The sequence below is a fragment of the Radiomyces spectabilis genome (genome assembly GCF_025331425.1).
Source record: "Radiomyces spectabilis strain NRRL 2753 chromosome Unknown BYT42scaffold_2, whole genome shotgun sequence".
In the NCBI taxonomy this organism is placed as follows: domain Eukaryota; kingdom Fungi; phylum Mucoromycota; class Mucoromycetes; order Mucorales; family Radiomycetaceae; genus Radiomyces; species Radiomyces spectabilis.
The window spans coordinates 2,277,315-2,299,088 of record NW_026251927.1 but is presented as its reverse complement, the minus strand read 5'-3'; the positions used below and the strand labels follow the sequence as shown (position 1 = coordinate 2,299,088).

General features: G+C 42.5%; 9 protein-coding genes across 9 annotated transcripts; 4 read left to right on the top strand and 5 right to left on the bottom strand.

Annotated features, from left to right (window-relative positions):
- The first annotated feature begins 977 nt into the window (after positions 1-977).
- BYT42DRAFT_557553 (uncharacterized protein) lies at positions 978-2,517 on the top strand. Its single transcript, XM_051566906.1, has 2 exons — positions 978-1,754; positions 1,874-2,517. The coding sequence occupies exons 1-2, from the start codon at positions 1,088-1,090 to the stop codon at positions 2,137-2,139; spliced, it is 933 nt and encodes a 310-aa protein (XP_051427574.1). The 5' UTR covers positions 978-1,087; the 3' UTR covers positions 2,140-2,517.
- Positions 2,518-4,718: 2,201 nt separating this feature from the next.
- Positions 4,719-5,830, bottom strand: BYT42DRAFT_557550 (uncharacterized protein). The gene is made up of 2 exons (XM_051566905.1): positions 5,264-5,830; positions 4,719-5,213 (listed from the first exon to the last, which is right to left on the bottom strand). Exons 1-2 carry the CDS (start codon positions 5,464-5,466, stop codon positions 4,964-4,966), a joined length of 453 nt encoding a protein of 150 aa, XP_051427573.1. The 5' UTR covers positions 5,467-5,830; the 3' UTR covers positions 4,719-4,963.
- Positions 5,831-7,323: 1,493 nt separating this feature from the next.
- Positions 7,324-8,388, bottom strand: BYT42DRAFT_202044 (FAR-17a/AIG1-like protein-domain-containing protein). The gene is made up of 5 exons (XM_051562526.1): positions 8,202-8,388; positions 8,047-8,131; positions 7,944-7,978; positions 7,509-7,860; positions 7,324-7,437 (listed from the first exon to the last, which is right to left on the bottom strand). Exons 1-5 carry the CDS (start codon positions 8,322-8,324, stop codon positions 7,379-7,381), a joined length of 654 nt encoding a protein of 217 aa, XP_051427572.1. The 5' UTR covers positions 8,325-8,388; the 3' UTR covers positions 7,324-7,378.
- Positions 8,389-8,494: 106 nt separating this feature from the next.
- Positions 8,495-9,262, bottom strand: BYT42DRAFT_592031 (uncharacterized protein; the record flags this gene model as incomplete). The annotated part of the gene is made up of 1 exon (XM_051570586.1): positions 8,495-9,262. The coding sequence occupies one exon, from the start codon at positions 9,260-9,262 to the stop codon at positions 8,495-8,497; it is 768 nt and encodes a 255-aa protein (XP_051427571.1).
- A 220-nt stretch (positions 9,263-9,482) lies between these two features.
- On the top strand, positions 9,483-11,909 carry BYT42DRAFT_557540 (Aldehyde/histidinol dehydrogenase). The gene is made up of 10 exons (XM_051566904.1): positions 9,483-9,587; positions 9,659-9,834; positions 9,899-10,007; positions 10,082-10,098; positions 10,189-10,251; positions 10,319-10,436; positions 10,511-10,622; positions 10,692-10,773; positions 10,836-11,250; positions 11,342-11,909. Exons 1-10 carry the CDS (start codon positions 9,512-9,514, stop codon positions 11,689-11,691), a joined length of 1,518 nt encoding a protein of 505 aa, XP_051427570.1. The 5' UTR covers positions 9,483-9,511; the 3' UTR covers positions 11,692-11,909.
- An 816-nt stretch (positions 11,910-12,725) lies between these two features.
- BYT42DRAFT_202101 (lung seven transmembrane receptor-domain-containing protein) lies at positions 12,726-14,294 on the top strand. The gene is made up of 3 exons (XM_051562527.1): positions 12,726-13,521; positions 13,590-14,112; positions 14,201-14,294. The coding sequence occupies exons 1-3, from the start codon at positions 12,768-12,770 to the stop codon at positions 14,253-14,255; spliced, it is 1,332 nt and encodes a 443-aa protein (XP_051427569.1). The 5' UTR covers positions 12,726-12,767; the 3' UTR covers positions 14,256-14,294.
- On the bottom strand, positions 14,161-15,787 carry BYT42DRAFT_202243 (uncharacterized protein). The gene is made up of 3 exons (XM_051562528.1): positions 15,548-15,787; positions 15,300-15,491; positions 14,161-15,214 (listed from the first exon to the last, which is right to left on the bottom strand). The coding sequence occupies exons 1-3, from the start codon at positions 15,698-15,700 to the stop codon at positions 14,333-14,335; spliced, it is 1,227 nt and encodes a 408-aa protein (XP_051427568.1). The 5' UTR covers positions 15,701-15,787; the 3' UTR covers positions 14,161-14,332.
- A 620-nt stretch (positions 15,788-16,407) lies between these two features.
- On the top strand, positions 16,408-17,369 carry BYT42DRAFT_201995 (uncharacterized protein). The gene has a single exon (XM_051562525.1). The coding sequence runs from the start codon at positions 16,424-16,426 to the stop codon at positions 16,961-16,963; it is 540 nt and encodes a 179-aa protein (XP_051427567.1). The 5' UTR covers positions 16,408-16,423; the 3' UTR covers positions 16,964-17,369.
- A 1,017-nt stretch (positions 17,370-18,386) lies between these two features.
- On the bottom strand, positions 18,387-19,678 carry BYT42DRAFT_602413 (uncharacterized protein). The gene is made up of 3 exons (XM_051571050.1): positions 19,452-19,678; positions 18,638-18,923; positions 18,387-18,583 (listed from the first exon to the last, which is right to left on the bottom strand). The coding sequence occupies exons 1-3, from the start codon at positions 19,526-19,528 to the stop codon at positions 18,461-18,463; spliced, it is 486 nt and encodes a 161-aa protein (XP_051427566.1). The 5' UTR covers positions 19,529-19,678; the 3' UTR covers positions 18,387-18,460.
- Between the last annotated feature and the right edge of the window lie 2,096 nt (positions 19,679-21,774).

Here is a 21,774-nt window from a genome sequence, read left to right as displayed (position 1 = left end):
GCATGCGTTCATTGTATTTGGATTCACGGGTGAGGGAAATTAGGATGCTTGGGTATGTTGTCGGTGACACATTCAAGTTGCGTTTGATTATCGAATTCGGAAGATCCCGACTCATTTTTCAAGCCAATGAATGGGCGCATGTGCTGTGGACGGGGATTGCCCTGAAACACGCCTCTGTAGCACATTGCGTTCTAGATTATTTGATACACAGCAACCTGTGCAAAAATGTAAAATGAGGACCTAAAAAGAGCGAAAAATGGAACTAATTTGGACGATCATTTTTCATTCGGCCGGTTTTTTTTTTTCGGAATATAGGATGTTTGGACGGTTCTTTTTTTGCGGAAGCAAATGGATCGTCCCTGTTCTGTTTTTCCTTGCCGGAATCAAAGATGGGTTGCCATGTGGAGCACATCTATGGTGTGGTGAAGATGGGTACTTTTAGAGGAATGGTTTTGATGTCCTGTAAATTGATGAATTGAATATACTAATCAGACAGATAAGAGGATGGTCGTTTTTTCTAGAGTCCGTGGTTTGGATGGTGGAGTTAATTGCATCTGTGATCACTGGTGGAGGCTGAGTTTTACAAAGAACGATGACACACTTGCAGGTCTGGGATCGACAACGGAGTTTGGATTGAATTTGTGACACCTGATTCGTTAATCGTTTTCAGCAACAGGGAAACTATGACGATCCCCCGCCCATGATTACGGTGGGGGAGGTTGAGGACAAAAAAGACGGACCGGTGAAAATTGGTTGCAAGATAGCCCAATCCAAAAAAAGGTGACGACGATCACTTCTCTCAAAAATGATCAAATTTGGTTAGTAGCGGATGCCAAGCAATGGTTTGGTTTGCCTATTTTTATAGAAGGAAAGCCCAACCGCAAATCCGTGGACCCAACGTCACGACAATAAGCTTTTTTTTCTTTTTTCGGGCTGGGTTCAATATTCCATTGCTTATATATTGGCTCAAGTCGATCCACATTTTTTTTTCTTTTTCCTTTTTTCTTTCTACTGATAACGAACACTTCTCTCTCTCTCTCTTTTTCCTCACAAAAATACTTTGAATTTGCTCATTTCTTCAGATACCATGGATACTCGTAAATATTCTCGTCAAGATGGTCTGTTATTAAGTCCTCCAGTGACTCCTAAAATTCAATTGCGATTGGATGCTTCTCCCGAACATGATGACATGATGTTACTTCCTCCTGCTCTTTCCATGCCGCAGTCCCCTCCACAATGGTTTCAGGCTCTTCCGTCCAAGCTCAATCGCAGAAAATCGTCTGCCAAGTCTTTCAATCGAGCCATGGCGCTCTCCAGTGAAGGTGCATTTTCTGTACCTGTTCTCATCCCATCCTCCTCACTGCCTTCTGAATCTCCTATCGCTTATCGCAAAACCCATTGCAGTCGAAAGACACAACGTGCACGTCGATCCCCCTCGGACGTTCGTGGCGCTTTCACCATGGATGTATTTTCTTACGACCCACCGGTTTCCCAATCGAACAGTGATTCGTTACCACAGAAAAGAAAGATTGAAGAGGATGATGAAGCGCAAGAAATTCAAGATGACCAGATGACGACGCCTCGTGTGACCCACATCAGTAACGATCGTCATATTAAAAAGGCCATGACCGATGCCGCCGCGGTTTACGACCGTATTGACCTTTCATTGAGTGACGAGGCTGTCATGGAGCCTCAATGGGTCCCTAGTCTCGAGGTCTTTGATAATCGACCCCCCGTACGAGTGGTGTGGAAAGGTAAATAACCCGAAAAAAAAATCAGAAACTCTACGTTTTCTGTGAACAACAGAAAGGAAAAAGAAAACTGGACATGTAACACTAACTCTATTTTTTATTTTTTTATTTGGTGATGATAGGATCTCCATTACCCATCAATCATTTGCCTTATTACGAACGGTTACATCCCGGTGAAGTTGCCATTGCCTCAACATTACGACTGACACCTGAGCAATACCTGAAATGCAAACGTACCTTGGTATTGGCCGCACAAGACTTTGCTCGACATGGCATGTCTTTTCGAAAGTCAGACGCTCAAAAATTCTGTCGTATTGATGTCAACAAAACCAGTACTCTGTGGTGTGCTTTCAACCGCTTGGGTTGGTTCGTGCCTCGATCATTATAAACCGCTGATATGAGTGGCAATTGCTCTTTTTCACCGTCTGCCTCGTCCCATTTCCCCATCCACGTTCCTTGCTTGCTTGTTCTATAGTTCCAATTATTTCTTTTTCCCTCGTCCTCTGTTCCTTTTAGTTTTTTTTTCCGCACTATTACTTTCACAGTAGGTGTTTGTTTATGTATGTAAAGTAGTTACCTAATGCCTGTAGTCTCTCTCCATCAACAATTGATTTATCTGTATATACTGTACAACTCTAAAGATTCGTCGGTCCTAATTACTCACAACTATGTGTTTGAATTCACACAAATGTACTCACTTATGTTATTATTTCTATGTCACTCATCCCCAAATATTCCCCCGAAAAATAAAATGAATTCATCCCGGATTGTGCTTTTTTTTTTTTTTGTTTTTCGCTGACGCTTTTGGTTTCCCGGTTTTCTTTTTTTATTTTACTGGATGATCGGAGAAATGAGAGCCTCCCTTCGTAAATGGGATATTCACTGCCCGTCGCCCAGTCACCGTTGCCAAGAACTCCCTCTATCCCGACTTGCCCAAACACGGTAAGCTGCAAAACCAAAAAGGTTCCCAATTACGAAAAAGAAAGACAAGCAATCTTCCACAACTTTTTTTTTTGTAGCGAAAATCTGGTAAATCTTTGATTTCATCATTTGGTTTCATCTCCACATTTCTTTTTTTCCATGTCGATCCTTTTTGCACTTGTTCGGTGACTTGCTATTTTTCAATTGCAGTAAGCATGGTGGTATAAGCAAAAAGACTTGGGGGATGCATGCCAAGATGGAATGGTCGGTTCGACAACCCGCTACGGTGGGCATGTCAGGTGTTGGTCCGACTTTAGATTAACATTCAGTTTGAACAAGAAATTCCATTCGCCGCCCAATCCACGGTGACACAAGCCTTGATTAAGTCCAACAGAGGCATCCGATGAACTGATAATAATCGACAAAAGGATCGACAGCGCTAAAATAACTCAAAATTTTAGAGCCAGTTTTTCCTCCATTCTCCCTTGGTGACTTGTCGTTTCTATCAACTTGCCATAGAACTACAATGCACGCGTATAACATTGGCAATACCATGGTTGATGAAAATGAAAATCATCAATATATCCGTGAAATCATTTGCAATAGGTCACAAAAAATGCAGTGCAACCCTGACTGACGTAATAGCGATGGCATGATCGGTTCAATTCATTGCTTACTCTAAACCAGTCAGCGGGTTCTACGTGCAACGATTCCAAACAATGAATGCGGTATTATCCAACCAAAAACAGGTCTTTCTGTTCATTGTTTATGTTACTGAAGCCTGAATCCAGCATCATCCTGAAATTCAAAGAATTTAAAAAAAAATCCTCAAGGAGGCAGCAAACCTTAAACAGTGTCATCCAAAATCAGCGCCCCGTTTTTGCGATTGACAACAGCAAGGTAATGTCACACGTATTAAACTGAGATCAAGGAAGCAAATAAAACCCATCATTTGCGACTGCAGTACTATCGAAAGATACTAAAAAGGTATCATTATAAAAACGTGACGATTGAACCTGGATTTTCAAAAGTGAAAGGGCAAAATTTGTATTGGCATGAGAATGCGGGTGCTGTAGCTTTCAATTGCACTTACTGGAATCTGCAGATCGTTTTATGCGATAGGGTTTATTAGCAAACGCTAAAATATGTTGATCGAATAGCCTGAATTTTCTATCATGAAACACATACTTTGAGCTACTGTCAAAATCAGACAAATCACGTACGTGTTCCGAAAATCGTTGCCTATGAAATAGACATGTATAAAGTACAAAGAGAAATTTCAATTCAATATAAACGTGATAAACCGAGATGACGAGACTAAATATGCGTTTTTTATGCTGCTAGTTGTGGTGTGGTCCTTTTTTTTAATCAGGATATCAAATATATATGTACCCACCAAGCGTGTCAAATGTTTTTGCATAGATATGATATACCACATTGATGGTTCTTGCATTAGGAACAGTTCTTTCTTGACAATTTTGAGAGTACTGAACGAATTTTTGTGGGCCTGCTGTCAAGTTCCCATGATCCATCATCTCTTCCAGTCGTGTTCCCAATCTTGTCAAGTGAAAGTCATAATGCCGTTAAGTTTCTTAAACCCAATGAAATACAAAATGTCATTGAGATCAAACCTTTCAAATTATACCAGTACTTACCGTCCAATGTCACGGAACGGTTCTGTCCATGTAATGGTCAACATCATAACAAGCGCCCAAGTATATATGAAAATCTATTCACTTAGGAGGCAACACCCTGTCTCTGAGAAAACCAGCATTGTCCATGAAATCAAGCAAAAACAAAAGTTTTCCATCCACAGCTGCCTTGTTCTCTTGCAGGCTCGGAGTCCATCAAGGAGCGATTGGTCGCTGATATGGTCTACAGAAAACTACAAAGCCCAAACATTCCTGCAGGCGTTTCTCTTCAAAACTATAACAGACCAACAGCCAGTACACCTCGGTCTCTCTGTGGAACCATTCGATAATGAATTGACCTTGTTGTATAGGATCCAATAGATTATAGAAGTTACGGGCGGATAAGTTCTTTTGAGGCTAAGATACTTTATTCATATTATCGTTGTCCGCTATTATATATGATCCGAAGAATCGCTGTTCTACCGTTATGCGGAAAAGTAACCTCTACAGACTAGAATTGCAATCCCGATCTTCCTGAAAACGGAACGGATTCCAAAGGATGGTTGAATACGACATATGAAAAGGTAGTGCTATGCCACAGATCTCTGGCAAAAAGCCTTATCCCTTATAGCGCGCTTGACAGTCAGTTGGAGTGCCAATCTATATCCATGACACAGTTCCGTCCGCGCAAAGGTACCCCAACAAGAAAGACAAGAAGAGAATGCGACGGTCCTCGTTGGCAGGCAAAAGAGTTTGGATCAATTCGGGGACGGAGTCCAGGATGTTGCTGGAAGGCAACCCGTATCGGAACAAAGCCCGAGCAGCAAAAATGTCATGGTACCCCCATCTAACGCCGCCAAGGGTCCCTGCTTGATAAGTTTTTGACACATGTTCAACATGGTTGGAAAAGCTGATTAAAGTTAAATTACTGGAATCCATGCGCTATTTGCAAAAACTTACCAGAATCGTGGAGCAACCACACCACATCTTTCCAACAAGTCATACAGGTATGGAAAAAACGTTGACTTAAAAGCCAAAGCCGATAAAGGTGTTGGCGGCATTGTGGATGCCGTTGCCCGTGTATAGCCCCAGGAAAAAATAGAGCAGCAATGTTCCGGGATTGTCGCAGAATTCAAAAGGGAGGCGATTTGAATTGGGAACATTGCCGACGATCAAGCTTTGGGCAAGATCGTCTTCTGCGAGTTGAAATGGGCGTCGATTTCTTCCCCAATTTCCGCTTCTTCCTCTTCAGTGATATCAGACTCACTCATCTCGGGGGCATCAGGACCAAGGCCTTGCTGGACTTTTTGAGATTGTACTTGCCGCTCTTCTTGCTGTTCTTGAATTACACCAGCGGCTCCAGCTGCTTGGTTATCTTGTTGTTGAGCAAGAGCTGCTGCTCTGGTAATACGATTGTTGTTGTCAGCCATTGATGAAAATCTCATAAAGGTAATTTGCAAGGTGTAAACTGGGAAGCGTAGATGTAAATGAAAGAGAATTAGGGAAAATTAGCAATTTGTAAATCACATGATCTACACTAAGTTATCAGGACCTGTTAAACCTTTTTTTCATCTTTCAACCATGCCTCGCTGCCCACTTTCACAATAATAGGCGAAACAATCAGCAGCAAGGTTCCGTTTGCGCCAGTTGTGGTCAAACAGAGCATGTCGTCTTCCAAATAAAAATGTGAGTAGAGCTCTTTTTGAAGAAAGGTGGTTGATGATACGACTGGCGTTCTTCTGTAGCATCATTCAATTTGTTTTTATTTGTCAGTTATACTGTATATGTCCTTTCATTCTCTTTCAATTTTCAATTAATCGATTAATACATAAGCAGACGTGCTTCGATCTATGAATTCATGCATCAGTGGGGTGACTATTGTTTCATCCATGGAGAATCATATATTTTTGTCTTCTTTCTTCTTTTGATTTTTCTCTCTCTCTTTCTGTTTGCTTCATAAACCCTCACTATCATTGTATCAAGATCCCATCCGCATCCATCATCCAGACCATTCTTATCCCGTGTATCTAACTTGGTTAAATCGACCACCATCCTCAAAAAGGTAAGCGTCGAGTGGTCTACCATCGATTTTGCTCCGGCAAAACAGACTTGGGGACTCTCGATATCTGGAATCCAACTCGAAGTTACCGTCACTTCTGGCCACGTCAATATTTTTTGCCTGCTCAAGCTGACACCACCGATCCATCGCTTAACTGTCCCTGGAAGCAATTTTATTTTCCGCATCGAAAAGAAGCTTACCTGTGTTCCGTATTCATCTTTTTTTTCCGGTACACCATTTGGTTCAAAGGCAAGTCCAATTTCTTTTCCTTTGCTATGATGTAATGAACGTATACTAATTCAAATTTTTTCAATGTCATATAACCCAAGTCGTGTCAAGCGATCAATGGCTATTGCAAACTCAAATAACAAAGGTAAAATATCTTGACGAAAATTTGAATCAATCAAAGAGCTTACTAACTCATTTTTTTAAATACCCAACATACGCACACATCTTTCTAGATCTATCATAGCCTGGGCGGGATGGAACTGAGGGGGGGAACCAGTGCTGCCCTGCGCGTGTTCAGAAACAAATCACGTTGCAACGTATGCCATAAGGTTGTCATTAATATACCGAAGTTCCGTCAAGAGTTCTCGCCCAGGTTATGCCGTGTATGCGTTAGGCTTTTTGTCTGACGAAAGTCGCTCAATGTAAGAGGGCGACCTCCGGTGGCAGGCGGCATCCATTGCACAGCGGGTGTACGGCTTGTTAGAAAAAGATGGAAATTCAAAGGAATACTTACTATACTTTCCTTTTTTTTTTTATTTTTTTTTTTTTTTTTTTTTTTTTTGCTATGGATTGGGCGTTTTTGACTTTGTTTCTGATTGGATTCGATGTATCACATTGTATCTCTTTTACTCATTTTTGGCTTTGTTTATCATTTCATTGTGTTTCTGCTCTTCTTGATCAAAAACATTCAATGCACCTTTTCGTAAACAGTAAAAGAACGAAAGTAGAGAAAGGAAACACGCGACTAATGTACATTAAAAAAGTTGTGGCAATTGCTTTCTTTTTTGTTAATCCTTCTTGATCACGCCAACGGTTGCATGATGAATTTTTGCATGAATGTAAGCACCTAGAAAGAACATATTTTCAGAGAGGTTGAATCAAATGCAATTGCATAATGAATGTAGCTGTTGACCGTACCTGCTTCATACATGAGAGTACATAGGGTAGCGCATGCAATGAAGAATAACATGCGGCCGGTATCCGAGAATTCGGCAAGGAAGGGATAAACCCAGAATTGGTTGCGCGAATAACAGTACGAGGTCCAAAAGTAATAGAGAATGGCAAAGCTGTAAATCACCACAATGTGACGCCAAGTTCGCTTAAATTCTACATTGAAAGCTAAAAAGTCGACCCACAGAAACACGGCCGGCCAAAAGTGAAGCGATAAATCAAGTCGTAGCGGTAAAATAAAAGCGACATCCGGTGACGCCAACAAATCCCGGTTGTAAAGTACCATGGGCCAGTAAAGCACGGTAATAAGGCCTTCGACCTATTATGCAATCCATACCAAGCGTCAGTGCTTCTTCCCTCATCCTTAATAGAAAAAAAAGTTGTCCTCATTCTTGTCTTTACCGGGGTAGCAATATTAACCACCATTTCGTGCATTGCTAACAAGGAGCATTAGTAAGCATGCGCGGGGTGGAAAAGCATTCCTCGAGCATCATGTTCAATTTACAGTCAAAAGCACCGGGAACAAACAGTCGAACAACTTTGAGGAAAAACGCCAAGGTGGCGACCAAGAGCCCGAGAATGGTCAAGAACTGGGGGGATATTACTGTTAAGTTTACTGTATTCACCGTCGTGTTGGGAACTTCCCCCCAAAAAAATTACCTGAAAATGACCACCAAATCCAGGCAACGGAAGGCTGACTACCACGCAGTGAAGTGCCCATAAATTGGAAACCAGGCCCACCGTAGGCACCACATATCGAAGCAAATGCACGAATCGGCTCATAAGTGTCAATGCAAACAATGAAAAAAAAGGTAATCGGTCAGCAAATTATTTCCCCATTCGGGAGACAACTTCCTTCCATTCGGGGACCCAGTCACATTGTTCCGCGCGCATTCTGCTTTTTGCATGATGCATTCAGTTTATTATGACAGTAAAAGTGATATCTCGAGTTTTTAAGCTGGTTTAGGCACGGCAAGTTTCTTTAAATCGCTTCCTGGTACTTCATCCTTTCCATTACTGTAAAACGACATCATGCATTCAAGCTTATATTTTCGCCATACGTCTTCCGAAGGGAATCCCATTTTTTCCCATTCCTTGGGCGGTTCTTCCATTGCTGCGTCCTCTCCTTCCTCTTCTTCGTCTTCCTCTTCGTCTTCGTAGCGCTGAAGAAATGAATCCCGATGATCATTGATCAGTTGATTCACGAAATTGGTGGCGTCTACGCCTAATCGATCGTGCCGTTGTTGCAGTTGGGTCCATTGGTCCAACCGTGATTTGATCAGTTGTTCATCTTCCATATTGGTATGATTCTGTGTATCCGTAGGTTGTTGTAATTCTTGGGCAAGAGCCGCTCGAGTCTCTTCTTCCAGCTTTTCAATATCGGGAATCAGTTTGGTTCGTAGTAATACACTGAGAATGTTGGTTTCTTGTTCGGTCGTGGTGGGAATAAAAGGGTGGAGCATGAGTTTGGGCAAGGTCGCGTTACTCCCTGCTTCTGTATAGCTGTAAAAGTCTTCTGAAAGCGACGCGAATTTCGCAGTAAGCATGTTGAATTTATTGAGTAGATCGGGCCATGTGAATGGAAACTTGGGTTCCTTCAAATAAGTAATTTGAGTGGCCAATGTTTCTTGCAAGGACCACAGCTTCCCCCGTAATGCTTCCAATTCTTGCACTGTATTCGGATCCAAAATGGGTTTATGTATCGATTGAGTAGGCTCCATTAGCGTTGGTAATATTTGTTGGCAGGTGAAGGTCTCCAGCTGCGACAAGTTGGCGATTTTTTACCCCTCTTTTTCCGACAATAAAAAGTTCACTTTCCAAAAAAAGAAGTCGCTTCCTGGGAATTGGTTGACGTCGACTGGCTGACTCTGAAACACGAGCGCATGCATTTAAGAAGCATTTCTGGTGGGTTTTTTTTTCCATTATTTTTGACTTTTTTTTTCTGCATCTTATAGAGAATAGTTTACCGTATGAATCCATCAAAATTTACGTCTGTCGATGCCATTCCTTCCCTTGTACAAAGCTTGCGCGACACTTTTGATACAGGTATGGTGGTTTGAGCGGCAGCCCGTTTTTTCACGCGTTTTGACTGACCTGGGTTTGTCCATCTGCATAAGGCGTAACAAAGGATATTCAGTTTCGAAAGCAACAGTTGGAGAAGCTCATACAGTTTATGGATGAGAATATGAAGAACATAGAAAAAGCTATCTGGGATGACCTTCGTAAGCATAAGCTTGAAGCGAATATCGGTGAAGTGAATCCTGTGATAATGGAAGCCCAGTATATGATCAAGGTACGGATAATATTTGCCGATAAGTACTCATTAGAATCATCTGATCTCTTTCTTTTGATCACAGAACCTTGATCGTTTAACACAACCAGTCAGTACGACAAAGCGGTTTGCCATGAACAGTCTTGATAAGACGTTGATACGAAGAGAGCCAAAAGGGGTCGTACTGATTATAGGTAGATTATTCGGGATAAACTTTTTTTTTGAACTTCTCCTGAATTTATTTTTTTATTCGACGATGGGAATCTAGGGGCATGGAATTATCCTGTATGTGAAAATTTGACGCCGCGCGTTCTTATTGTGAGCGCCATGAGAAATACGGAAAAGTGTATGTTCATATGACCACAAAAAAATTAGATCAACCTTGCTCTGTTGCCTCTTGTTGGAGCGATCGCAGCGGGCAACTGTGTCATTCTCAAGGTAAGTGGATGATTCTTTTCCCCATTTCTACTTGTCCCACAAGAACACTCACATATGGTTGCGTTAGCCTTCCGAAGTGACAGGCCACACAGCGGAATTGCTTGCAAACCAGTTGCCCAAATACCTCGACCAACGCGCTTACAATGTGATCACGGGAGCTGTAGCAGAGACCACCGCCTTATTGAGTACGTAGTATCCATGATGCAACCGCAAAAACAAAGTAAATGAAACCGCTCGCTTATTCGCCACCATGACGCAGAGGAACGATTTGATCATATTTTTTATACGGGCAATGGACACGTTGGTCGAATTGTGATGCAAGCGGCTGCTGAACATTTAACGCCCGTTACACTGGAACTGGGTGGCAAATCGTAAGTATGCACTCGATTTATGCAATGCATGCAAGCTTGCAGTTTTTTCTAAATCCACGGCGTCCCTAGACCGGCTATTGTCGCTCCTGATGCCGATCTTTCGGTCACAGCTAATCGCATCATTTGGGGCAAATTTTTCAACACTGGCCAGGTAAGCAAATCAGACATACGCCTCGGCTGCTACACAGGGAATCACACCTTTTTGATGCACAGACCTGCGTGGCCCCGGACTATGTGCTGGTAACAAAGGATACGGTAGAGCCGCTCATGGACGCGTTTCGAAAATCAATCATCAATTTTTATGGCGATAACCCTCAGAAAGAATTGTCTTATGGCCGTATTGTGAACCAGCGTCATTTTGATCGCTTAAAAGGATTGCTGGACGCATTGGACAAGGATAGCATTTATTTTGGCGGACAAACCGATCGCGATGATCTGTATATTGCGCCGACCTTGGTGGGACCTTTGAAGACAATGGATGCCGAGGTGATGAAGGAGGAAATATTCGGCCCCGTGCTTCCAGTCGTAGTTGCAGACGATGTCAACGCCATGATTCGAATGGTCAATGCTCGAGACACACCACTCGCCATGTATATATTTGCCAAGGATCCAAACACTTATCACAAAAGTAAGTATCATCCAATGGAAAACTCGGGCGGAATGCGCATCTCATGCAAAAAAAAAAAAAAAAAAAACGTCTTTTTCATTTTGCCCACTAGTTGTCGACAATACCAGATCTGGAGGAGTCCTAGTGAATGACACGTTGATGCATCTACAAGAAATGTCCTTGCCATTTGGTGGTATGGGTGCCTCGGGTATGGGCAATTACCACGGCGACAATTCGTTCTATACGTTTACACACGAAAGAGCGACCATGATCAAATACCCCGGCTTGGAAGGAGTCTTATCCGCACGGTATCCACCCTACAATGAGGACAAAGAAAAGATCATGTACCTGCTGGTGTACGGGTTTAATACACCTCGTTCGATGGGATCGACACTGAGGGCCGTGACGGGTTTCTGCTCTGCAATGTGGAGGTTCTTGTTCTCAAAGAAAAAGAAGGAATAACGGTAATAGTCTTTTTGCAATATGTGTTCTTGTGACCAAGAGCAAATGCGGTACCAAACACACTGGAAGAGGATGTGCAAACAATGCGCTGTAAGCTTTTGGCGATAAAATATTTAGCGAAAAATTACTTGTACAAGCTCATGTATGGAATGATATTTGGATTAAGCCATTAGCAACTTGTTGTTTTGAAATGCATTTTTACAGTTTCAATGCTGATTCCCTTTTTGTATCAAACATCGTCATACATGTGAGTCTTGGCATTTTTTCACGGAGAAAATGCCTCGGGCCACGATAAGAATCGGCATACCTGGACAATGACGAACGGAACAAATATTTAAAAAGAGCAATAGGTGAGCGATAGACGCTTCGCGTGTGGCGATGAAAAGTCATTGTTGCGCCACTCGCTTTTTCTTTTTGTTCTTTGATGGATATGAATTCTTTGATTTCGTCAAAGGGAGTTTGAATTTGAGAGGCTACTGAAGTAGAAAGCAGCCGAAAATTTAAAGGTCCGTTCAAGCAAGTGTGGGTCTTTCCTTTTATTTCCCCCCTTTATTGTTCATACCTGTTATGCACAGTTGGCGATTACTGCTCGTTGGGCTGTCGCTTCTTATTGCGCTTCTTTCGACCACCTATGCCGAAGAGATATTCATTGTAAGCGAAATTATCTCGAGCCATCTCCTCCACTCGCTAACTTTGGACTTAGACCAGCGACGATCATTACACCACATGCTCGGGCGTCTGGAGTAAAAGCGCCATTCCTGGTGGCGTCACCCCCTTTATCAAAGGTATTGTCAAAAGCGCACAGAGAACATGCAATCAGTGATAGCTTGTTATTCTTATCTTCTTTTTTTGTGGTCGCTGCAGTAACGCTTGGACCCAAGTCGCACGGCAAAACGGCGCTGCTCATATACGAATACAACGACTTTAAAGATATTGGAGCATTGGATAAAAATACTGGCGAGGTAGATGGGAATGGAATTGATACGAGTCTCGAGGAAAAAAGAAAAATATGGGCTGATGTCATGGCTGGAAATTAGATATACTATATCTGTGATGAACAAGCGGTGGCTGACAAGATGTGTACCAACCGTACGCTCGGTGACTTCATTGTCCATGTCCCTGCTGAACGCGCCAACGGTACATCCATTCTCACGTCAACATTTGATATGGATAATCAGACAGAAGTGGCCCTTTATAAAATCGAGAAAACGGGATACTACTGCGTGGCCGTTGTAGCGTCGGTGAACCCGTCCGGGAATGCTACGTACTTTGAGTCATGGATTGAATGGAAGTTCCCCTACGGAGAGCTGCCCGCCAGCGAATACCCTAAACTTGTTTTCTACGCCGTCTTTGCATTGGTGTACCTTGCGGTGGGCATCTTTTGGGCGATTCAATGTTTCCGACATTGGCATGATATTTTACCCGTGCAGCACTTTTTGTCGGCCGCCATCTTTTATCTCGCAGTGGAGATGGCCTTCAATTGGGGTTTCTGGGAAGCTTACAATCAGACGGGCACACCATCGTACGGCTTGATGGTTCTTGTTGCGTTACTGAACGCTGGTCGTGTCAGTATCTCGTTCTTTATGCTCCTCATTGTGTGCATGGGATACAGTGTCGTGCGACCCTCGTTGGGTGCCGCCATGAAACGGTGTGCCATTCTGGCGGCCACTCACTTTTTTTTCGCCGTCGTTTATTCTCTCGGTACCATGCTTTTGGATCCTGAATCAGCCGGCTATCTTGTCCTCTTGGTCGTTTTCCCGCTCGCTATCACCATGACCGCCTTTTACGTGTGGACTTTAAGCTCCATCACATCCACTTTAGCTACTCTTGGTAAGGCCAACAATTAAAGGGATTTTTAACTTGATATTGTTCCTATTTTAATGCGGTTCATTGCTTAGAACTTCGTCAGCAACATGTCAAGGCTTTGATGTACCGACGACTTTATCGATTGCTTGTGTTTTCCGTGTTGATGGTGATCGTGATTTTCATACTCAACATGCTCAATTTCTCGGACCGTACCGTGGAAGATTGGGCGGCGCGCAATTGGAAACGTCGGTGGTTTATGCTGGATGGATGGCTCAATATCCTATATTTTACCGTGTTCTTTGTAATTGTCATTCTTTGGCGCCCCACCAGCAATAACTCCCGGTATGGTTTGGAACAACTGGCCCAGGATGAAGAAGAAGCCTTGGCTCTGGAAAACCGATTGCGCCGCACCGAAGGCCAACGCCACGGAGACGACGATGACGATGCTGCTATTTTTGAGTTGGGAGACGATTTCAGCGATGATGAACGAGACCACAGCGGTTCACAATGGAACAGCCACACAAGACAAGCGGACGTACCAAAGCAAGACAACAAGACCGCCACACTTCATGTACCTCACCAAGACAGCGATGACGGCGAGGACGATGATGAACAGTAAGTAAAAAAAAAAAAAAAAAAAAAAAAAGAGAGAAACGCGTGCGTTGATGGGAACATTTGTATTTATTTTGACTTTTTTCCATAGTTTGGAAGACGATGAACGTGCTCGATTAACGGGCAATGCACGCAAAATGTCATAGAAAAAAAAGCGTACAATAACGATTTAAAGAAAAGAATAATAAAAATATAAAGATATACAAGGAAGAGGGAGTGATATTTACATGGCCCCCATACGTAACTGGATATTTTGCATGGGCGGTTTGGCGGAAGAAGGTTTCGGCCGTCGTGGTGTCCATCGTTTGGTCCATTTGGCGATATCACTTTCCACCTCCTTTAGTGATTGCACGCGACGTTGGAGTTCCCGACAACCTATACCGGCGTCACTGGCCGCCCACCGATCGAGATCACAGTTCACCACTTCCGTCTCGTCTGACACGATGTCTCCGTTGACGTGGGGCAAGGCCGGGCGTAACGCCTCCATGTGGTGCCGTAAGCGTGCAACCAGTATATTGCATACAGTAATGTAAAAAACACGCGATGTCCGTGCCACCTTGACCAGAGATGCGATATCGGGGGCAAAGGAAAGCACAATGTCCAAGATCTCGGGCGGTAAGTCTTGGGCGGGGAATTCGGAGGAGGAGGATGGTGCTGGCAGATCGGTTTTGGGAAGTATGTCGGTGGCGGAGAAGGACAGGATCCAGGAAGCGAGTTTCCGGTCTTTGCATTTCTGGATTTTTCGTTTCAGTTGATCGATGAGATTGTAAGCATCGTGGTAGGCGACAACGCCCATCATTTCCCATTTACACCGTTCATCAATCAGACGTTCCAGAAGAAATCGATGGAAGTAATGACCGGGGCCTCGTCCAATATAAATTTTCTCCACCGCCAAAGTGCCGCGACAAATCTGAAGCATGGCAGGCCATAATTCATCGTCTGACATATTGAGTTTCAAAGCACGACCGAGTTCCATGGCTTGCTCGCCGCCGATGAACGGATAGTCGAGAAAAGGTGTGTTCTTTTGAATGTCGGCCACGCCTGCCCGCGAACCGGGACACATGACAATGAAATAAGCATCCTTTTGCAGTAAAAGGCGAAAGAACTTGAATTTTAAAAAAGAAAATGCGACGGTTGTGTTATAATGCAAGATCCCCGTTTTTAGATGATACCGCAATTTGAGAGCTTACCTTTTTCCTTTCGGGATCAATGGTCCATTCTTGTTGCGTAAAAGGATCCACGTATCGGTTGACGTCGGGGTCCAATCCATACATATTTAGAATTCGCAGTAGTTGTGGACATACAGGACAAGGAATGCTCTTCATGGTAATGAGGACCAGGTGATGTTCATTTGCCAATTGCTCAATATTGATCTTATTGCCCTAAGTTGTATATATATTTGCGTGAGCCAAAGATTGCCTGCATCTTTTGCGTCGACCTTTGTTTTTTCTTCTGTCCTGGGCCAAGTAGGAGAAGGACGGCGAAATGGGGTTTGGTTGCAGTGCCTTACCTTGACGTCGACTATTTCCTTGCATGGAAAAGTACATGGCACAGTGGTCATTGTTTGGAATACGTCAAAATTGTCTTCCATGGCCGTTGTCGAGAATGGTTTAGAAAAACTGAAAGATAAAAAATTGTACCAAAAATGAAACTTTCATTGCTTTTTTTACTTTTTGGCAATTCATCAAATTTATGGAATTTTTTCGCCTCGCTTAAAAAAACTAAATTCACAAAATAGCTCATTCGAGCAGCAACATCGTCTATTGGCTACCTCGGATCATTTTCTCACAAAAAAAAAGAAACAAAAAACAAAATAAAACACTACACACTGCTGTATACAGTGCTTTTCATTTGCCCAGCATCGGGAAACGGTTGCATTCTGCAAGCACCTATTACTGACGCCCATCCGCCAATCATGTGCAGTCTATCGACAGCCCGTTGCTGCAGTCATCTCCGAAATAGGTCAGTTTTGGCCCCATCTCATGAAGCATATCATGAGAATACTTCAAAAACCGCTTGTGCAGTTAAGCATGACCATGATGTCATGCCCAACATCAACCTCCCGTTTCTGCGTCCCAATTTGGCAATCAAGACAACAAACTGGGTTTTTTGCTAAATGCACATAGAGATTTGCACATGCACTTTTTTCACAAACTTTTGACACAATCCCCCCGAAACCAATTGGCACAAAAATGAAAGTTCACTTTGGCACACTTACCAAAAACAAATTAGCACACATTTTCAAAATAAATTGGCTCATTTTTATTCAAACACATTGGCACAGGTTTTTTTTTTATAATTCTTGTCACTAAATATGGCATTTGCATATGAAGATGGGTTTGGAAATGCTGTTGACGAGTCAGGACATCATGTATTGGACATGGATGTTGACGAAGAAAACTATCCAATAACCAATTATGACAGATATATGGCCTTAAAACCACCAGAGCAAGAAAAGGTCAACAATACAGCAAGGTCAGACAAATCGATAGACAAACCCATTGATCCTACTAAACGGGGGACATATGCGGACTACAGCGATAAGCAAAAAGAAGATTTCTTTTTTCTTGTGAAAAACCTCACAGCTGGTAAGACGGCAAAGCAGTTGGGGATTCCTAGGCGCACTGGGTACAATTGGTTGGAAAAAGATCAAAAATGCCCTAATGATGAAATAAAACCAAATACGTCAAATCGCACAGGTGGCAGACCTCCAATTTTAAATAATGTTCATAAAGAGCATCTGATCAAGTTTGTGGATGCCAACCCTTTAGCCCCATTGGATGCGATGATGGAAGATTTGACGAGCAATTTTGAAGGCTTATCTTGTCAACGACTGCTCTGTATAATTTTGTAACCAAGAACTGTAGTCAGGCCCACATGCATTCGGAAAAACGAAACGAACCGGAAATGATACAAGCAAGGTACGAGTGGGCAATCCGCTGGAGCACAACAAAAATGGATTTCGTCAAAAATTGTATTTTCGTCGATGAATCAGCCTTTCATATTAATCTCAAACGAAACAACGCGTGGTCCGAAAAAGGCACTAGAGCAGAGGTGATAGTATCTCAAACAAGAGCAAAGACAACAACAATTTTAGGTGCAATTTCTGCTCTTGGTGCCATCAATATTAAAGTACGTCGGCCACAGGCTCCTTCAAAAAAACGAAAAGCTACAGGGTCAGCTGGCATGAAGATATCAACTGGGACTGTCACAATGCACTATCACAATTTTATGAGCAACACGATAGATATTCTAGACAGGCATCCAAAAATGAAAGGCAGCTTCAACGTCATGGACAATGCCCCCATAGACACAGCATCAAATATTGCCAAATCTATTGAAACCGTGGATACCAATGTGTTTATCTGCCTCCGTATTCACCAGAGCTAAATCCTATTGAACAATTCTGGTCCATTTGCAAGAGCAAACTCAAACGGGAGAAGTTGCTTCAAGAAGAAACCCTCACGTCACGAATTGCAGATGCCACCCGTAGTATCCTTATTGAAGATTATCAAGGATTTTGTCTTTATTCTGCTGCCAGAATTGCGGATTGTTTAGATAAGCGGTCTCTATGTTACTGTATACTGTTGATGAAAAAAGGGTTAAAGAAAGAAGAGTCGTATAATAAAACTATTTTTTGTTCTGTGTTTTAAGAGGATGTCTAAATGCTTTATCGGCAGCCATCAATGACCAACCCGCAGAACACAGCTACGCACTCTGTCTTGATTTCCATCGATCGCGTCGTTCAACGTTACCAAGATCCTTATGTATTTTGTCACGATTGTTTCGGATTTGATGGATTCCTTGCCAAAAAAAAAAAAAAAAAAAAAAAAAAAAAAAGGAAGGTTGGTGGCCAGCAGTTTCTTGACATTTGCCAGCGTGACAAAGTCCCAGATACAGTACTACAAACAACGAAAACGGTGGATATATTTGTCACCACTGTCTTCCCAGCAGTGAATACATAGGAATTAGATGCCCAATGAAGATGAAAAGAAAATCAGCATGAAGCTTTGTATTCCCCGTCGCCTGTGCATGTTAACATACTTTTCGATTTACAAGCAGCACAATATCAGGAACCTTCAACACGCCATTGAGCAACCTACATGTCGCTCTTGTACGGCATTGATTTGCTGTTTTCAGACATGGAAGCTTCTACAAATTATTGTGCTTGACAAACAGCAAAATCCAGATACAGTATCTGTACTACATGATGTTTTGGAAATTTGCCAAAGGCCATGATAAATCATATATAATACATTTCAGAATGATGACATTCCCACCGATTTTGCCTTTTATCAATGATAGAGAAAACAACTTAAGGTTGTGGATAGGATGTAAGTACAAATTTGTATCAGAGTAAGTTGAGACGGGGGTAACACATCTGCTTGACTTGGTCGTCTTTGTTGATGATGACAAGTCCCACTTGCTCTTTTTGCAAAGCTTTTGTGGCATGCTCTTGCTCTAGGCACATTTCCTAAAATACAATAATGGTTCCCCGGTGAGACATTTTGTATCGTGGTTGTTTTACCTTCAACTTCATCAGCAGCTCAAAAACTCTGACCCAGTGAAAGCGATCTCCCCAGTCAGTAGGCACCACAGCCGATCGGATCTCAATGCACGTGATTCGTATGCCGTCAAACTTGGTTGCCAAAAGATTGGTCTTGTCGCCAATCGCCTGGATGGCAAACACTTGGCGTCGTTTGAAGGTCATTGAGGAGGCGTTGCGATACTTCATCATATCCAACTGTAAGCAGGCACTTGTGCACTCGAGAAGTTTCAAGAAGTCTTCTTGATTGTGAGGGGTATCTTGTGGACTAAATGGTTTGTGTTACCATCAATGTTTGAGCGATTTCCAGGAGATCCTGTTTCAATAATTGCCACACAGACTGTGCAGGCGAATTATTTTTGCTTCTGTATGACTTGTATGCATCGAATACATTCCAGTTGTCCGATTTCGTTTTTTTTTTTTTTTTTTTTTTTTTTTTTTAGTGGGAGAGTAAGTGAATGACAAGACCGCCGTTCATTGGCCAGATAATATCGCTGCAAGAACAAAACAAAAACGTGAGAACCCTTTCTTTTTTTTTTCTCTCCGTGTTGCCATTTGTCCTTCATGATAAGGTGTGATGGAGTGTTGCAGTCTGGCAAAACCGTGTTTGAAGATGTGCCAATCAATTTGTGTTGCTATTTTGTGCTGTGATGCTTTTTTTTTTGACCCAGTATCTGCTTCTTTCAACCTAAAGCTGGTTTGCATCCAACTAGAAAGTCTAAACGGAACCATGTACGCTGTTCACGCTTGCCCTTCGCCCGCTATTGCGCCCTTGGGAACGACAAGGAGGACATACCTGTGGCTTCCCCTTTCGATGTTGCCGTTTCCCCCTTCAGTTTGAAAGCGTGATGGAATGTCGGACATTGGCAACATAACGGTTTGCAGGTGTATGAGCCCACTTTGAATTAACAGGTCAGTATATCAATGTGTGTTGTTGCTTTATTGTGATCCGTTTATTTTATTAGGTCTGCTCCATCTTTCGGAAACAAACCAAATCAAATATCCGTTTTGTGGCATCCAACTGGGTCAAATGCGCCAAAATACAATTGTGTGCCAAATTGTTGTGCCAAATTCTGTGCCATTGTGCTCCAATAAATTGTGCTAATAGGTTATTAGTTTAGTGTGCCAAAAGTTTTGACATCACTTAAATTTCCATTTTTTTTTTTTTTGGTTGACGTAGCTCATGTGCATTTCGCGACTTTTATGCATGATCCGGACCTGACAGTAACAGTATTGCGTTGAATTATTTTTATTCTCAAAACCAGCTACGATATATTATGTTACTCGAGAGGTTATAGATCAATTTTAGTGGGCAACGCTTACAAATTATATGAAAAGAAGCTTATAATCGGTTAGATCATAAGAAGCTTTTACACATGTCTTCATAAGCGATGAATAGTGGCGGGAGCTTGGTTCTGTGTGTTGGTTTTATAGTCACGAGCGGAAGAAGGGAGAGAAAAATGGTACAAACAAGATGCTTTGCTGCTCACTATAAGTGGCAATAGCAACGTTGTAAGTGCTGCATGCAATTAAAGCACAGTCAGGAATCATAAACCACAAAGCCTGAAGCCGCTGAGATGCATCAGTGCTGTTCAGTGTTGTAGTGAGTTTTTTGACAGCATCCTTGCCGATACTAATATAAAAGTCCAATTTATCCTTCAAATGATCCAGCATATCTGATTGACCAGCTGCCAACACTGTCCACTGCTTTTAACGCTATGTGCGATCGCCTGAAATCCACAGTTTCCATCTGTTCAGGATAAACACCCGAGAGATTGACTTGCGACTGATAGATGAATGCACTACGTTCTAGTGACCATCAGTTGTGAGCATTCACTTTGCAAAGAAAGCTGCGAAGAAGCGTTTTCTGGCATTACTGCAGAGGTTGTCAGCTGAAGAGAAGAACTGCAATAATCAAAACATATTAGTAGCTTTTCTTCTAAAAATCCAGCTACTGTAGCAGAAAAAAAGGAGGTTATTCCCTTTCTCATTATCCCATTCGCCCAATTAAATATTGTAGCACTAGTGTAAACATTGAACCGTCTAGTTGTTGCTGCACTATCGATGATCGATAGTTAACATATCATTATCAGATCCCGTACATCATGTTGTTGGTTGCTGTATTTACCAAGGGAATGAAAGGTTTAGTGCTATCATATGCACGGAAACAGAGAGAAGCTGCTTGCATTTTAGCATAATTTAGTCCTTTCTCTTCTTTGTCAACCCTGTGATTTTCCAATCTAAGCAAGCCTAAGATGGATGGATTGTTGAAGCTTGAATAAAGCTCAATCTCAAGCGTATACATAAAGCCATTATGACAAGCTAATAGAGCCATAGCAAGAGCATATTTTTCAGTCATCGGTAGCACAATTTTGACTCAGCTTGCAATTTAATGGCGATTGGGTGCATGGTGAATCATGACAAAAAAAATGGTCAACTGTGTCTGTGTGACTGACCTGGCATCGAGCATGACAAACGCGTCCTTTTTAAATCCACATCTCTTCTTCCCTCTATCATTCGACTCTACACCGTACTCACACTCGACCTTACCATGATGCCGCTACGGGACGGTGTTTCATCCCGCTAACGATAAGAAATTTTAAATACTTGCAAACTCGTAAAATAAGTTGGCAACAACCCTACGACCCGAGTTCGCCAGCTACCGCGTAAGACGCCTCTATATTGTAGATAGCCTATAGCAAGAATCCATCTGAATTTATTGATGATTTTCCCAAAATAGCAACTTTTGCGAAGACTATCCGAAGAATATACGAACCTTAAGCGAAATGCAGCAATCTTGCGCTTCTTCACGTGCTGACTTGTAATCAAGCATTTAAAATTGAATGTACCGCGTTATTTGTCCCGCGTCTGGGAGACGTTCTTCATTGCTTACAGTAAGCGCCACGGCGTTACGCTTTCTGAGAGCGCAAAAAAGCTGGGTAAGATAAAAAGTAGTCATGATGGGCCATCGAGATTCTGAAAAAGAGACATAGGCGGTGAGGCTATTGCCAAGTTGTGCGCATACAAATGACGCAAAATGAGCTGAATGACATAGCTCGTTTCACAAACGGGCTGTTGACCCCTGAAGCAAAAGCAATATGGTGTTAGCCATATGATGC

Bases quoted from the DNA above. Each gene is read 5' to 3' on its own strand.
- BYT42DRAFT_557553 (XM_051566906.1), top strand. From the start codon at position 1,088: ATGGATACTCGTAAATATTCTCGTCAAGATGGTCTGTTATTAAGTCCT. The intron at 1,755-1,873 runs GTAAATAACCCG...TGGTGATGATAG, and splicing joins CGTACGAGTGGTGTGGAAAG to GATCTCCATTACCCATCAAT.
- BYT42DRAFT_557550 (XM_051566905.1), bottom strand. From the start codon at position 5,466: ATGTTCCCAATTCAAATCGCCTCCCTTTTGAATTCTGCGACAATCCCG. The intron at 5,214-5,263 runs GTAAGTTTTTGC...AACTTTAATCAG, and splicing joins GTGGTTGCTCCACGATTCTG to CTTTTCCAACCATGTTGAAC.
- BYT42DRAFT_202044 (XM_051562526.1), bottom strand. From the start codon at position 8,324: ATGAGCCGATTCGTGCATTTGCTTCGATATGTGGTGCCTACGGTGGGC. The intron at 8,132-8,201 runs GTAATTTTTTTG...ATATCCCCCCAG, and splicing joins GATTTGGTGGTCATTTTCAG to TTCTTGACCATTCTCGGGCT. The intron at 7,979-8,046 runs GTAAATTGAACA...GCTCCTTGTTAG, and splicing joins TGTTCCCGGTGCTTTTGACT to CAATGCACGAAATGGTGGTT.
- BYT42DRAFT_557540 (XM_051566904.1), top strand. From the start codon at position 9,512: ATGAATCCATCAAAATTTACGTCTGTCGATGCCATTCCTTCCCTTGTA. The intron at 9,588-9,658 runs GTATGGTGGTTT...CATCTGCATAAG, and splicing joins GCGCGACACTTTTGATACAG to GCGTAACAAAGGATATTCAG. The intron at 11,251-11,341 runs GTAAGTATCATC...TTTGCCCACTAG, and splicing joins TCCAAACACTTATCACAAAA to TTGTCGACAATACCAGATCT.
- BYT42DRAFT_202101 (XM_051562527.1), top strand. From the start codon at position 12,768: ATGTGTACCAACCGTACGCTCGGTGACTTCATTGTCCATGTCCCTGCT. The intron at 13,522-13,589 runs GTAAGGCCAACA...TTCATTGCTTAG, and splicing joins ATCCACTTTAGCTACTCTTG to AACTTCGTCAGCAACATGTC. The intron at 14,113-14,200 runs GTAAGTAAAAAA...TTTTTTCCATAG, and splicing joins GGCGAGGACGATGATGAACA to TTTGGAAGACGATGAACGTG.
- BYT42DRAFT_202243 (XM_051562528.1), bottom strand. From the start codon at position 15,700: ATGGAAGACAATTTTGACGTATTCCAAACAATGACCACTGTGCCATGT. The intron at 15,492-15,547 runs GTCGACGCAAAA...TATACAACTTAG, and splicing joins GGACAGAAGAAAAAACAAAG to GGCAATAAGATCAATATTGA. The intron at 15,215-15,299 runs GTAAGCTCTCAA...TTAAAATTCAAG, and splicing joins TTGATCCCGAAAGGAAAAAG to TTCTTTCGCCTTTTACTGCA.
- BYT42DRAFT_201995 (XM_051562525.1), top strand. From the start codon at position 16,424: ATGGCATTTGCATATGAAGATGGGTTTGGAAATGCTGTTGACGAGTCA.
- BYT42DRAFT_602413 (XM_051571050.1), bottom strand. From the start codon at position 19,528: ATGTTGCCAATGTCCGACATTCCATCACGCTTTCAAACTGAAGGGGGA. The intron at 18,924-19,451 runs GTATGTCCTCCT...CAAACCATTTAG, and splicing joins ATCGAAAGGGGAAGCCACAG to TCCACAAGATACCCCTCACA. The intron at 18,584-18,637 runs GTAAAACAACCA...ATTGTATTTTAG, and splicing joins AGCTGCTGATGAAGTTGAAG to GAAATGTGCCTAGAGCAAGA.